Source organism: Podarcis muralis, chromosome 8 (assembly GCF_964188315.1).
Source record: "Podarcis muralis chromosome 8, rPodMur119.hap1.1, whole genome shotgun sequence".
NCBI classification, from domain to species: domain Eukaryota; kingdom Metazoa; phylum Chordata; class Lepidosauria; order Squamata; family Lacertidae; genus Podarcis; species Podarcis muralis.
Window position 1 is genome coordinate 90,329,204 of NC_135662.1, and position 15,784 is coordinate 90,344,987.

General features: G+C 43.5%; 1 protein-coding gene across 10 annotated transcripts; it reads left to right on the forward strand.

The window, feature by feature from the left end:
• Positions 1-454: 454 nt before the first annotated feature.
• On the forward strand, positions 455-11,064 carry ATPSCKMT (ATP synthase c subunit lysine N-methyltransferase). Of its 10 annotated transcripts, none has more exons than XM_077933571.1 (7): positions 465-627; positions 1,387-1,604; positions 4,968-5,119; positions 5,792-6,087; positions 6,943-7,122; positions 9,349-9,399; positions 10,497-11,064. In XM_077933571.1, the coding sequence occupies exons 4-7, from the start codon at positions 5,842-5,844 to the stop codon at positions 10,695-10,697; spliced, it is 678 nt and encodes a 225-aa protein (XP_077789697.1). In that variant the 5' UTR covers positions 465-627; positions 1,387-1,604; positions 4,968-5,119; positions 5,792-5,841; the 3' UTR covers positions 10,698-11,064. The 10 variants fall into 10 exon arrangements, with proteins under 10 accessions (XP_077789694.1, XP_077789695.1, XP_028594235.1 ...); XM_077933572.1 differs by having other exon boundaries at positions 4,968-5,116; XM_077933568.1 differs by lacking the exon at positions 4,968-5,119 and having other exon boundaries at positions 455-627.
• The last annotated feature ends 4,720 nt before the right edge of the window (positions 11,065-15,784 follow it).

Sequence of the window (15,784 nt, forward strand, 5' to 3'; positions counted from 1 at the left end):
AGAGGCGCGAGCGCGCATGCGCTCCGCTCACGCCCAACCGTCATAGAGATAGAGGGAGGGGTTATCACCTGAACTTCCGGCTGAAAAGCGAAAGCCTCTCTACGCTACGTGTTTAACCCATCTACGTCGTTTCTTTTGTATACCGCCTTCCTGCGTTGGTATACGCGAGGCGGTTTACAAGGAAGCGAACCAACATGCGCCACGAAGATTGCAGCTCTTATAACAGTCCCGCATCCAATACAAATAAGTCCCAACAAAAACAAGCCCCTGTCAGCACCTCTTCCATCCTCTGAGATGATGGACTCCTGCCTCTGCTGCCGCCGCCGCCATCTCTCCGGGAGAGGGCGCCAGTCTCAGCTCAACTAAAGCCCTGGATTTCTCCATGTTCTCTGCGGGCAGCTCCCCCTCCCATCTCCAGGGCTTTGGGAGCCTGAAAGCTTTTGTTGTGCCCCTCTGCCGTTTTCCTATCTCTATGCGCCAACCAGCCTAGGCGGGGCGGGGGAGGGAAATCCTGAATTCGGAAGCGGAGGCTGCCCTTTCCCCCCTGCGGCCTCGCTTCGAGGAGCAGCCAGGTGGCGGAGGGTCTTCTGAACTCGACGGTATCCTTTGGCTTTGCAGTGGGTGCAGGCAAGGAATCCCTTCACTCCGGGGGACGCCCTGTCCCCCCCCCTTCGGGGGCACAATGGTGCCGCCTGCCCGGAGTGGCGGCCTCCCTGAGGCTTCTGCCCGGAGTTGGCGCGCTTGGCGTTCCTCCCTCCCTGCCCTCGGCCTCGAGCCTTGCTGGGGAGCTCTGTTTCGGAATGCCGGCGCCTTCCTTTTCCCTCCTCCGGGCCGCTCTTTGCCTCCCTCTTTTCACTTTCCCCGCCGCCCTTCTCCCTCTTTCTTCGAAACTGTGGTTTGACCTAGATGAAGCCCCGGGTCCGACAACAACAACAACAACGGCCGACGCGTTTATTAATACTGTATTTACATGCTGTCTCGTAACAAGCTGCAAGAATGAGTTGATTTCCAGTGCAATATACTACAACTATAAACTAAGTATAAAGAGGAAAATAAAATCGGAATAAAAAAAAACAAACACAAGCGAACACAGGGTTTAGATTTTGAAGTAAAGGGCTTTATCCAATTGGTACTCTGGCAGGCAAGGGGTTTTTTATCGGAGTTGTCTGCTAATGGAGCGGGAGGGCAAGCAGTTTATGCCAGTTCCCCCTTGCATCCATCTTAAAACATATTTTGGAGGGTTCCACCAACTGTCCAGAACAGATATTTGGAGTGCAGGGAGGTGACAGGGGGAGAAAGAATTTGCAAAAATTGCTGCCCCTTCCATTAGCAGACACCTGCATGGACAACTACTTGGAAATAAGTTTTATTAATTTTCAATTGCAGAAATCCAGTATAGGCCTTATTACAGTGGAGCCTCGACTTACATAAGCCTCTTGCGGACATTCCAAGTTGCATCCACAGCAAACCCGGAAGTAAACACCAGGTTTGCTGTGATTCGCACATGCACGGAAGTGGCTGCCTTTGAATGCGCACATGCACAAGAAGCCTCTTCTAGCGTCCCGTTTCAACCAGCGAAAGGACCTCCGGAATGGATTATGACCGTAAGTAGAGGTTCCACTGTATATCAATACCAAATTACAATGCCAATTCAAAAACAAATCAATAACATAACCATTTATAAAATTTAAGTGGCCCCCTGCATGCTGTACTTCAAGGTCTACTAATTCCCTTTAATTCTGCTTCCAAACTATTACTCAATCCAATTACTATCCAATCTTGATAAAATCCCTTATACCTCAGTTACAATGATTTAACTTCAATTTGTATTAACACATTTAGTAATATATAAGTTCACTAGTGAAGTTATCCTTTCTTCTTCCTGTGTCAGGTATTAATCTTAATCAATTGTTCTTTTATGTCTTTGTAAATATAATGCCCATCTTGGTTGTTCCTGGTCTCCTTCGTGCCTTACGGCACTGTTGACTCGGTGTCACTCTAAAGAGATCTCTCCTCTTTTGTTCTCTAGGCCCTTTGATTGCAGCTGTAAAATTCCATCGCCTTTACTTTCAGTCTCAGGAGGGGGGGATTTCCCTGGAGCCCTGCCAAAGCCCTGGCAAGCCTCCAAACTCTCCCCTCTCTGTCCAACTGAAGAAATTAGCTAAAATTACTCGTAGAAGAGTGATCTGGTGCCCCGCGAAAGCCTTGGCAAGTCCTCAAAGTCCAATCCGTCCTCCCCTCTTACTTCCTGACAGTAAGAGCTGTTCGACAGTGGAATTTGCTGCCAAGGAGTGTGGTGGAGTCTCCTTCTTTGGAGGTCTTTAAGCAGAGGCTTGACAACCATATGTCAGGAGTGCTCTGATGGTGTTTCCTGCTTGGCAGGGGGTTGGACTCGATGGCCCTTGTGGTCTATTCCAACTCTATGATTCTATGATTCATGGGGGAAAATAAGAATTAACTCAGTAGATTCCCAGTCTTTTTAAAATTATTCCATGCTATTATGTTTCCCTCACACAGTACAATTTGTCATTGTAATCCATATCTATACTCCCATCTCCCTTCATCTTCACTTGCTATATGAAAAAAGAATTGGGGGGGCTTTCTTGGGGGCGTTGCTGAGTCTTTTATGTAACAAAGTATTTATAACGAAGCCATTGGCTCCCCTCTGCAACACATACTATTTTTTAGATCGAATGAAGTCATCATTCGAATTTAAATCTGTACGACCTTGTAGCTACAGTCATACCTCATGTTACGTCCGCTTCATGTTACGTTCTTTCAGGTTACATCCTGCGGCGACCTGGAAGTACCGGAAAGGGTTACTTCCAGGTTTCGCCGCATGCGCAGAAGCGCAAAATGATGTCATGCACAGAAGCGGCGAATTGCAACCCGCATGTGCGCAGACGCGCCACTGTGGGTTGCACTCTTTTCACGTTGCGAACTGGCCTCCGGAACAGATCCCGTTCGCAACCAGAGGTACCACTGTATTTCAATTCAGCAATCCTTAATCTTGCCCCATCATTACCAGCACACATCTGTGCATTAATCCTAATTAAATTCTTAATGAACAGAAGAACTGCTCCTTCTTAATGGCGCTGTTGGAGGATTACCAACAGGTGAAGTGCTTTTTCATTCAGCGCCTCCCTGCCTCCCGCATTCCATGTCAGAGCGAAAGCCAGGTACCGAGATGATCTGCGAGTGAAACTCCCCCCAGGGTTGGGGGAGTTTACAAAGATAATTACCCTCAGTCATCTTTGTTTATTCCTTCACCACCAATCTCCCGTTGTATAAGTCAGCATCAGCATCTGGAACTGGGTCTGGAAACAGACTGGAAGCCAGTCCAGATGACAGCACTATCATAATACAGTGGTGCCTCGCAAGACGAAATTAATCCGTTCCGTGAGTCTCTTCATCTTGCGGTTTTTTCGTCTTGTGACGCGCGGCTATTAGCGGCTATTAACGGCTTAGCGGCTATTAACGGCTTAGCGGCTTTAAGAAAAAGGAAACAAACTCGCAAGACGTTTCGTCTTGCGAAGCAAGCCCATAGGGAAATTCATCTTGCGAAACGACTCAAAAAACGGAAAACCCTTTCGTCTAGCGAGTTTTTCGTCTTGCGAGGCATTCGTCTTGCAGGGCACCACTGTATGATGAGGACGCGGGTGGCACTGTCGTCTAAACTGCCGAGTCTGAGCTCCCGTTGCTCTGTCCCAGCTCCTGCCAACCTAGCAGTTTGAAAGCATGCCAGTGCAACTAGATAAATAGGTGGCAGGAAGGTAAATGGCGTTTCTGTGCACTCTGGCTTCCATCACAGTGTCCTGTTGCGCCAGAAGCAGTTTAGTCCTGCTGGCCACATGACCCAGAAATCTGTTTGTGGACAAACGCCAGCTCCCTCGGCCTGAAAGCGAGATGAGCACTGCAATCCCATAGTCACCTTTGACCAGACTTAACTGCCCAGAGGTCCTTTACCTTCAGCTAATATGGTTAGATGGGCCAGCCCCAGTTAACAGTATTACAACCTTATTCTGGACAAGCTGAAGTTTGTGGCCTGTTTTCAAAGGCAGAACCACAAATGCTGCACTGAATTTGTCCAAAGGGTAGATTACCAGAATGTGGATAACCAAAGCAGATAAACTATCTCCATGTAGATAGGATTGCAGTTGGCAAATCAGCAAAAGCTGATAAAAGGCACTCCAGGCCAGGCTTAGATGTTTTTGACTTCCAATACAGTGGTACCTCGGGTTAAGTATTTAATTCGTTCCGGAGGTCCGTACTTAACCTGAAACTGTTCTTAACCTGAAGCACCACTTTAGCTAATGGGGCCTCCTGTTGCCGCTGAGCTGCCGGAGCACGATTTCTGTTCTCATCCTGAAGCAAAGTTCTTAACCTGAAGCACTATTTCTGGGTTAGTGGAGTCTGTAACCTGAAGCGTATGTAACCTGAAGCGTATGTAACCTGAGGTACCACTTTATTACATTCTATTATCTTGCTGCATAGCTGTTTGTGGCCATTGTTTCCCCCCTGTTTTGTTACTATAAAGGTTCTTTCACATGCCATACAGTGCACATCATGAATATTTACAGCCCAATCCTATGCAAAATGGGGGATAACAAGGGCTGTTGGAATCAGCAGGCCTAACTCTCCATAGGGTAGAGCAGATGGCCTTCAATAAATGTCTCTGGTCTAAAGACTGTGGCTTGTGGCATATTCTGCAGCATGTGGGGCTTACAGATGAGTAGGCCTGCACAGTGTTAGACTGCTCATTTTGTTGCAGAACTTGCAGTGAAATGAGCAGCCTAATCCTATGCATGCTTCTCACATGTAAGTCCCACTCAGATCAGTTGGACTTGCTTCTGAATAAACAAGCTTAGGATCAGGCTGAGTGTTTCTGAATTCTCAGTGATTCTGATAATGCATTCAAAAGGAGTTTATTTGCATAGTGAGCTTATATATCATATGGTGTTTTCCAGATTTTCCCCCCATTGCAAATAGAATCCAATTTACGAAGGAACATTAACATTTCAAGTGTTAGAACACCAATGAACGTTACAGTAGAAATGCCAAAGGAAATATTTCTGATGAGAGATCATCCTTCATTATTCAGATCCTGCAAGACTGGGTAGTATGTATTAATACTAGATTGTGTATGTATATTTTGTACTGTTTAAATGAGAACCGAACTGAGGCATAATTCAGTTTCTCTCATAATTCATTTTTGTTAATACAATTTGAGGCAGTGTTGACAAGAGGCACAGTCCAGAAAGGAAATTGATGTTTTAAATTAGAAAGCAGAGGCATGATATTCCCAAAGCCAGGAATTTTTAAATCCTGCTGCTGTGAATGCGAGAGATTTAAACACGAACTTCATGTATAATTAACTAATGAAATTTGCTGCTACAAGATGTGGCGGCCCATCGCTCAGACAGCTTTAAAAGGGAATTAGATAAATTTGTGAATGGTAAATTTATCTAATCCTTAATGGACCCTCCTTGTTCAGAGTCTGGATACCTTTGAATGCCAGTTTGTTGTTGTTTAGTTGATTAGTCATGTCTGACTCTTTGTGACCCCATGGAGGAGAATGCCCGTTAGTGAGGGACAAACAGCAGGAGGGGGGCTGTTGCCATTATGCCTTCTCAAATATATCTGAATTGGCTGTGCTGGAAACAAGATGTAAGATTGGACAGCCTGATCCAGCAGGGCTCTTTCTCATACAATATCTCCTGTTGAAATTGGGGTGTAAGCTTATAAGCTTAATAGACATTCTCTTGTATAATAAATGCTTTCCCTTTTCTAGGTATTTTTGGTTGGCCGGAAAAACTTTCTGAAGGCAACACAGCACAAGACATGATGCCGTTGATGACCTCTGATGAGGGCCCTAAACAAAGGAACTGGGGCTTACTGGTCACCGGCGTTATTGGTGGGACATTAGTGGCCCTGTACTCTGTTGCCACGCCATTTATTGCCCCTGCGCTGAGGAGGCATTGCCTGCCATATGTCCCTGCAACTTCAAAGCAGGTTGAAAATGTCCTGAAGATGCTAAAGGGCAGAAATGGACCCCTGGTTGATATCGGTAGTGGTGATGGGCGCATTGTGAGTCAAAGTCAGGTTTTGTTCTTGTTGGAGCCATGCTAGTGCATGTCGACCTTTGTGGCACTGTGCTCAAAGTGTATGTAGCTTTCATACAGGGCTAGGACTGGGCGAGGCGTAGGAACACATGAAGCTGCTTTGACGGATCCATTGGCGCATGCAGTCCTGTCTTGTTTGGTCTCACTGGCAGCAGCTCCCAGGCAGAGGTTTCTTTCCCAGTCCTGCTACCTAAATCCTTTAATTGGAGATGTTTCCAGTTGACTTGCCAATCATGTGCATTGCATTTGAACTATAAAGCACATCAGTAGAGCTGCCAGCTGCAGTCCAGTGTCCCCTGCCACACACACATGGGCACTTTAAAATCTGCTAAGTCAGGTGTTGAAGCACCTCTGACTTTTCCTGCCCTGTCCACCATCCCAGGCATTTTGCACACTCCCTGCTGCTCTGGCAGTTGGGACGCCACGTCCTAGGACAAAAGGACAAGAGGGAAAATGAGAGGGAGGCAGAGTTTCTGTGACTTTACGCCATAATCATCACAATTATAACAAATAAAGGCTTGACATATCTCGCTTTGCATGTCATGAGTCTATCTCATATATTAGTTTCACCTTTTAAGTTGAATTACTGAAATAAATGAACTTTTCCACGATATTCTAATTTTTCGAGTTTCACCTGTACATGCAATAAAAATTAAATCCCATTGAACTCTGTATACAATGCTATACATGCCTAAGATCTTGATGTATGTTTGCCTTATTTAAATTATTTTCTGTATTTTCACAGAGTACCAAGTTCTAATATTCGGTGTCCCAAGGAATCTGTTTATTTTACTGAACAAAGACTGATTTATCTTTGCAGGTAATAGCAGCTGCAAAAGTTGGATTCAAAGCTGTTGGTTATGAATTAAATCCTTGGCTCGTGTGGTATTCCAGGTACTGTGCCTGGAGAGAAGGAGTTCATCAGGATACCAAATTTTACATTTCAGACTTATGGAAGGTACGAGAACATTTACAGCTGATCAGCGATGCTAGTAAAATGGTCAGTTGCAATACTGAATATGGCTTTTAACATTTTTTTAAAAATGCTGCATACTAATATTGAAATTCCAATGGGAAATAAGAATTGGAGCACACATATTATATTATATTATATTATATTATTATATTATATTATATTATATTATATTATATTATATTATATTATATTAAATTAAAACCAGAGGCAAAATGGCAATTCTCCTTTCCCCCTTTCTTCAACCTTTTTGTTTGTGTCTGTCTTTGGGCCAAACTAGAGGCCGGGTAGCCCACCCATTAGGCAAGGTGAGGCGACCATCTTGGGCGGCAAGATCCTCAGGAGCAGCAGATCTGGTCTCCAAGGGAGGCATCACCTGCTGCATCCTCCTCCTTGGATGCCAAATCTGCCCCCTCCTCAGTGCCACCTCCACAGCGGCCTTTTGGCAAATAGGCTGCGGATCTCCTGCTACGCCTAGGGAGGAAATGGCGGGGGCTGCCTTCTAGGGTCTTCTCAACTCTGCACCTGCACAGCGTGATTCAGAGTGGGGCCCTTTCCCCCTGTGACAGCCTTTGATTCCCACTCAACCATCAATCAGGTAAATTTGATTCTCCCCTCCTTGTTCCTGATGTAGGTCTTCACTCACCCCTTCTTCCCTGATGGTGAAGGGGGCACTCTTTTGTGGTTTGCCTCAGGCACCAAAATGTCTTGGGCCGGCCCTGACTAGAGGTCATAAGAGCAGGTGGGTCTTTAGGTCTGCCACTTCCCAACACCTGTCACAATCTGAATTTGCAGGGTGGGGTGGTTGCACCGTACTGCTCTTTAGATAGGACACATAGAAGACTGGGTTTCTCTCTGGCTTTATCTATGTACAAGCCCACATTCATTCAGTGCGAAGTCATGTTGCTTTCCCTTTTGTAATGTCTATAAAAGACATCCTTTACTCTCCTTTAACGCAACTAAACCTCTCTCTCTCTCCTATAACTCTTTCAACACTCTTTGCTTGGTGTCTTCTCTCTTTCCTCTGTCTTGAATTCTTCAACTTGCCTAATCTATTTTGCTCATCTTTAATGGTCACAGGACTCCTTTTTTCTGTTCTTGCATTGGCTCCTTCTCCTTGTATTCTGTAATCTTGTTTCTTTGTCCTTTAGAAGCCCAAATGGCAAAAAGTTCAGTTTCTCTGCCTAAAAGTTATGATCTGAGCTGTGGGAACTGGAAGTTGTTGAATGCTGTTATCTTTTGTTTTTGTAACACTGGGATTTCATGGTGTTGTCTTGCTATTTTATTTATTGTAGGCCACTTTGAGCTTTTGGGGAAAACAGCTAACAAACATTTCAAAGGAATTAAATTAATTTCCACTACTGAACCTCACCATTTCTTCCTTGCTGCTCCCAGTTGTTTGAATTCTTTATCTCCTGGTTTTGATCTGACTCTTTTCATTGCTGTATTTAAATTAATTGGCCATCCCCGACCCAGAACCCACAAGTTGTTTTGGAATACAAGTTCCATCAGAGTTAGTGAATAAGCAGGTTATCTTTTCACTGTTAATCTGATATGTTCTCATGAGAGTTAGTTGTTAGATGGCTGTGACTTTAAAAGAAACAGGAGCTTTTCAGAGGGTAGTAGACTAAGCAGTTCCTCTCATATAATATAATTATGTTTGAAATTCATGAAAATATAATGAAAGAGAAACATAAAAAGACTGGAACAGGAATCTTTAATATTGGACCAGCCTACCAAATTATTTATTCCTTGTTAAATATTAGTAATATCTCTCTTCTTAAGAAACCTTAACCTAGAAAGTTTGTTCTTGAGTGTAATACGACCAGTATCCGAGCTTAGAGACCAATCTAGGCTTCTTACGATTGAAGTAGAGCCTAGGAAGAACACACAAAATGAATTGTTTAGAAGATAAGTTTAGAAAATGAGACTCTCATTTGCTTATGCAACAGAAATTCAGATAGGTGTTTTTTAGTGGCAGGCAAGTCAAAGCAGCAAATCTCACCACCAGTTCCCTTCTGTCGTCCATATGTAGAAGCGGAGCAGGGATCTCCACTGCAGTGCATTGCTGCCATTAGGCAGCTGGAGCAAAATGTTTCATTTAACTTAAATGCAGATTTTCTGATTCTTAGAGTGTAAAAGAAAGAACTAGATGTACTTTTTCATCATGTTACACACATGTGGTCTGTACTAAGTAGACAGACAGACAGAATTTTTAGAGGATGAATATTTATGACTACCTTTTTTTAATAGGTCAGTTTTTCCCAGTACACAAATGTTGTTATATTTGGAGTACCTCAAATGGTAAGTTTCTGTTATTGAATCATAAAATTATCTAGAATGTTGGTATATAGAAATCAATTAGAACCTTTTTAATGAATAGGTAGGACAGAATCCTTGTTTTATGTTTGGGGGGGGGTAGAAACAGCTTATTAGAAAAGCTAACCAATAAACTGAAACTGACACGGGGACAAATAAAAGAGGACGTCTTCACTCCAGTATGGCTCCCCTTTATCACATACACAGCCCAACAAGACAATGACAAGAACCTGCCGACAGCATACATATCAATCTGGCTTCCTTGACCCAACAAGTTCTCCTCTCCTCACAAAGGCAAACTAATCCCATCACAGGCAACCACAGACAGCCAACCACTCCTTGGGCCCTCAGCCTCTCACTACTAAGGAAACGTAACCAGCGAATAGACACAAAACCCCACACGTACACTGCAAAAAAAAAAATATGTCACCCCCCCTCTCCCCCCCTCTTCTTCCTGGCCTTATACTGTACTCAACACTAACGTCCCATAACAAATGTAACTGATCAGTAGAAAAGACTGTACAACTTGAAAAAGGAGACAAGGCATGTCCTTTTGTAAACAATGAAAATCTTTAATAATAAAAATTTAAAAAGGGGTAGAAACTGCTGCTAAAATGTGAAATTCTCCAGAAGTCTCCCCACAGCCATTCAAGTGCATAGAGCTTTCCTTCCTCTACAGAGTGCTTATCGCAGGCTACGTCTGTTGTGTCTTCTGCTCATTTGCTATCAACATTTCTGTACAGCCAGTGTCTTATTCCACACTCAGCAAACCTCTTTTAATTCTTGCATCCCTCTACCAGCCCACTGAAGTCTTCCAAGGTGATTCTAAGGTTCTGCCGAAGTCTTCTGACATTTAGTCCTCACTTGATTTTATAATTCCATACATTGTTTGACATGCATGTTCCACAGTAGGTCCTCCCTTGCCTAACTTCGAAATGAATTGGCAGTTCCTGGATGTTCTCTGTCAAGCACTAGAAAGCTAATGTTTTATATACCCAGTTATTCGTGTACATATCCTAGTGCTGAACACCATGTCCTCCCCACCGTCTGAAGGGGTTTTGTGTGGTTTTGTTCCTTTACAGATGCTGCAACTAGAGAAGAAGCTTGGAGAAGAGCTGGCGTCAGACGCCAGGGTCATTGCCTGCCGCTTTCCTTTCCCCCACTGGAGACCAAAGCACAGCTTTGGAGAGGGCATTGATGCTGTGTGGGCATATGATTCAGAATCCTTTGGAATGAAAGAAGAAAATGATTTCATTAAGACTAAGTGCATTCTTTCTAATTAGTTTAAATTCCAGAAGTATTGCACTGGTGCCTTTAAACGGTGAATGTGGGCATTTTATAGATAGTGGGAGAATATTTCGGTAGTGGTAGCACTAAATGCTTTCCTGAATATTTCCTGTATCTTTTCAAGGAGGGCTTCAGCCATGAAAAATACTTGTACAATTCCCCCCCCCCCCACCCTAGTCATGGTTAGGTGGGATATAACTTTAATTTAAAAAGTAAATGACAGAATTATGACTTACCAATTCTTAAAAATGCACTGGTAAAATGTGTCCTCAGTTATATGTGTATTTCACTCTAGTGCATAATCAGTTGTAATATCTAACAAGGTTTTATTAAAAATTGGGCTGTCTGATACAGCTAACTTTCCTTTGAGTATTCTTTGTGCTTTACGATTAGATGAAGACCTTAGACACCCTTCCTCTGAAGCAGGTCTCTCCCTCGCTGCTTGCTCTTCTACCTTTCCTACTCAATACCCTTCCACTTCGTCAGAACAAGAAACTGTATTGCCACATTTTATGAGGACAGATATTTAAAGTGCCTGCCAGGGTGCAGGGCCATAGAGGTGGGACAGAAAGAGTACACAGTAGGGTGTGTGTGTGACTGGAGTTACAAGTCAGTACAAAGCATCAGAAGAAGCAGCCAATGGGAGGAGTTCAGCATCATGCTAAGGTAAAGTCACTTGCACTAGCATACTAGTTCAGTATACTACTAAGCGGTATACCAGTTGCACCAGGGAAGGGAAGGAAGCCAGCATGGTTCTGCTGGCTGGTTGTATAGCAGATTGATGTAGCCCCAACACTTCTGGTTGCACAGCAAGCTTCTGCATCCGTTGCACTGGATTTCATATTGTAGAACCATTATTTTTGCCTTTACTCCAGTGCAACAGCTCCTTGAACCAGTACTCGGAGAATGTTGAGTCCAGGCCAGTATGTTGAAATGAAGATGATGCAATTGATTAAATGGTTTTGACAAAAGGCAGCGTAATGATAATACAGAGAACTGCCAAGTGCTTGTAGGTCATCCCAGTCTCATTGCACATATAAACAATAACATAACTCAGATGAAGCAGGATGAGATCTCCAGGACTGAACCTCATTTCATACTTCTTCAGCAAATGGAGAAATATGCAGATTGCATGGAACCTGAAGCCAGCACTGCTATCAAGTACGCTAGCTCTCTTATAAACCAGGCATAGCTCTTCCCCTTCAAAGTTTCCCTCTTGTCTTATTGTGTTTGCAAACCTTTTAACACAATTGGCTAAACTGGTGGTATGGCACAAAATATCCATGACCATCACAACTGCCCTGGAGCAAGGCTTTCAGAAAGTTTGTGCTATAACTTCTGTGATGGAAGGGAATGTTATCTGATTTGTTGCTGGGAATACAACTTCACACAGGCTCTTGGGACAGAAGTAACTTTGTGGATGATAAAGTCTCAGAAGAAATTTAAAAAAAATAGGGAAGTTCAAGGATAGAAGAGAAAAGAGTACAGAGAAGCAATAAGAGCCAAGAAATTGGATCTTTGAAGAAACCAACCAAATCTTGGACTGTAGGCTTTTCATTAGAATTTATAGGCAATAGTAAATTTGATTCTTCCCCAGAAGCATTAGTGTTAAACCCAAATACAGTGGTACCTCAGGATGCATACGCTTCAAGTTACAGACTCCGCTAACCCAGAAATAGTGCTTCAGGTTAAGAACTTTGCTTCAGGATGAGAAGAAGAAGAAGAGTTTGGATTTGATATCCCGCCTTTCACTCCCTTTAAGGAGTCTCAAAGCGGCTAACATTCTCCTTTCCCTTCCTCCCCCACAACAAACACTCTGTGAGGTGAGTGGGGCTGAGAGACTTCAAAGAAGTATGACTGGCCCAAGGTCACCCAGCAGCTGCATGTGGAGGAGCGGAGACGCGAACCCAGTTCCCCAGATTACAAGACTACCGCTCTTAACCACTACACCACACAGAAATCGTGAGGGGCCACTAGGGGCGCATCAGAAGATGGCTGACAATAACATCTCTCCGACCCACATGAGGTAATTTGGAGGCTGTGATGGGAGTAAATAGCCTCCCTACCCCCCCAGGATTGGGGGGGGGGCTGCCCTTGCCTGTTGTGCCCTATACCACCCCCGAATTTGTGGGGATGGGGGCACTAGGCAGAATGCCCGCCTGTGGATTTCGGTGCTCCTGGACGCTGCCTCTGATCCGCGCCACTAGCTGCAAGAACTTCAAAAGAAACGATTAGGATGAAGTGAATGCACATATTTCAAGGAAGGAGGGGGAGTAAAGACTGCTAACAGAAGAGATCTCTGATAAACAAGACGAGTCGGAGGAACAAGAATTAATCAGATGAAGATACACCAAGACTCGGTATGGCAAAGGGACTTGATGGGGGAGGGGGGGACTTTCCTTTCTTTCCTCTATGTTATCAAACAAGAATCCCCCGCCCCCTCACAAGTCAGAAATGTCGTTTGAAGGACTTAAGCTGTGGATTTATGACTGTGTGGAGATAAACTTTCTAACCAAAGCATGTTTTAAGAAGAGTGTGGAATGCATAAGGGCTTTGGAATGACGCAGTTAAAAATACCGTCGCCATATTGGGAAGTTCTGTCGGAGGACTTAAGTCTGGGAGGAGAAATAGAGAAACAGAGCTGTTTTTATATTGTGGGTGAAACTCCTCAGAGGGACTTAAGAACGACAGTTCTGTGATTAATGATGGAAAGAGCGATGTTATCTATGAATGCGATGATATATGGAAACCATCCCGATTTGAGGATTGGACGAACGGAAAAATTCACACAGGATTATTATTGGTGTTTATCGGCTTAAGGAGATTATCAGAAGAGATCATAAAGAAAAAAGAGAAAATATACGAACAAGATGAGATGTGGAAACAGCAAGATAAGACTGGATAGAATTATGAACTTTGTTTGGACTGATTTGGACATTAATGCAGTAGCAAGAAGATGATCAGAATCCCCCTTCGGATCTTGAAATATGGGTCCCCTCAACAAAATTTAAAATTCGGCTTTGTAATTCGGAATTTATGTGATGTGATTTGATTTGATTTGATTTGATTGGCCGGTTAATAAAAATTATTTTTTTAAAAAAAAGAGAGAACAGGAATCGTGCTCCAGCGGCACGGCAGCAACAGGAGGCCCCATTAGCTAAAGTGGTGCTTCAGGTTAAGAACAGTTTCAGGTTAAGAACAGACCTCCGGAACGAATTAAGTACTTAACCCAAGGTACCACTGTAGGTGTTTTTTGCTTTTCCTGAGTCCTTCCCTGTCCTGAGATAGTCCCTCCTTTTTTATTTTCCATATCTGTGAAAGGGTACAAAAGAGTTTGTAACAGTGGACATTGGGCGACATTGCATACAACCTAATCACAGATTGTTAATGAGTTGCTATATAATGTTATTCATCTGTCAGTGTCAGGGATAATCATCCAGCAACACATTCCCATTCATATTCTGCTACATCTAGTCATGCAGAACTGCATGTAGCTAGAGTGGAATTCGGGCAAAAGTCTTGCTGTGCAGCATGGGCAGGCAATGGCTCTGGAACACAACAAGATGGGGAGCATCTTGCAGTTGCCTTGGCAACAAGGACCATTTCCCCTCCCCGAATGTGAGAGCTTCATTTGGTCATAGCAACATTGTCAGGAACCAAACGTAATATGAACTATATGAACCCTGATTGGTATGGATTACCTGCAGCAAAGAAGTCCTAAAGCAGACCTGTGTCCTAAAGCAGCATTGTTCTGGGGCTGTGAACCAGCATAAAGAAAGAAAGATTGTGGAGGGAGTAAGCTTTTTGGCCCCTTTCAAAACTCAGGGTGTTGTTTTTAATGTGAGCATTTGTGTGCATATGGATAAGATGGGTGACATAAAAAATTTGTGAGGATGTATGTATAATTTGACTAAAAAGTTGTAGGCGTGGTCCATCTTATGTTGTCAAGCTTTCTCTACACACATCTAATCTATACTTCCTTCCGTACTTAGAAAAGGATTATATTTACTGTTGGCAGGAAAGCACACTCCACCTATGTAACTATGTTCATTAGCAGGTGCTGAAGTGCTCCACAAATCTTTCAAAAATAATTGCTTTTTTAATGAGTAGCTTCATGCGGGTATAGAATTTCAGCATGGCAGCATATTTATTAGTACTAATAATAAAGGACAAAAGTGGTAAGGACCTAACAGAAGCAGAAGACATCAAGAAGAGGTGGCGAGAATACACAGAGGAATTATACCAGAAAGATATGGATGTCTCGTACACCCCAGGTAGTGTGGTTGCTGACCTTGAGCCAGACATCCTGGAGAGTGAAGTCAAATGGGCCTTAGAAAGCACTGCAAATAACAAGGCCAGTGGAAGTGATGGTATTCCAGCTGAACTATTTAAAATTTTAAAAGATGATGCTGTTAAGGTGCTACACTCAATATGCCAGCAAGTTTGGAAAACTCAGCAGTGGCCAGAGGATTGGAGAAGATCAGTCTACATCCCAATCCCGAAGAAGGGCAGTGCCAAAGAATGCTCCAACTACCACACAATTGCACTCATTTCACACGCTAGCAAGGTTATGCTTAAAATTCTACAAGGTAGGCTCAAGCAGTATGTGGACTGAGAACTCGCAGAAGTGCAAGCTGGATTTCGAAGGGGCAGAGGAACCAGAGACCAAATTGCAAACATGCGCTGGATTATGGAGAAAGCTAGAGAGTTCCAGAAAGACATCTACTTCTGCTTCATTGACTATGCAAAAGCCTTTGACTGTGTCGACCACAGCAAACTATGGCAAGTTCTTAAAGAAATGGGAGTGCCTGATCACCTCATCTGTCTCCTGAGAAATCTCTCAGTTTCTGAGAAACAAGAAGCTACCGTCAGAACTGGATATGGAACAACTGATTTGTTCAAAATTGGAAAGGAGTACGACAAGGCTGTATATTGTCTCCCTGCTTATTTAACTTATATGCAGAATTCATCATGCGAAAGGCTGGGCTGGATGAATCCCTAGCCAGAATTAAGATTGCTGGAAGAAATATCAACAACCTCAGATATGCAGATGACACAACCTTGATGGCAGAAAGTGAGGATG

Coding starts and splice junctions, on each gene's coding strand:
- ATPSCKMT (XM_077933568.1), top strand. Junction 6,088..6,942: donor GTAGTGGTGATGGGCGCATT/GTGAGTCAAAGT, acceptor TTATCTTTGCAG/GTAATAGCAGCTGCAAAAGT. Junction 7,123..9,348: donor TCAGCGATGCTAGTAAAATG/GTCAGTTGCAAT, acceptor TTTTTTTAATAG/GTCAGTTTTTCCCAGTACAC.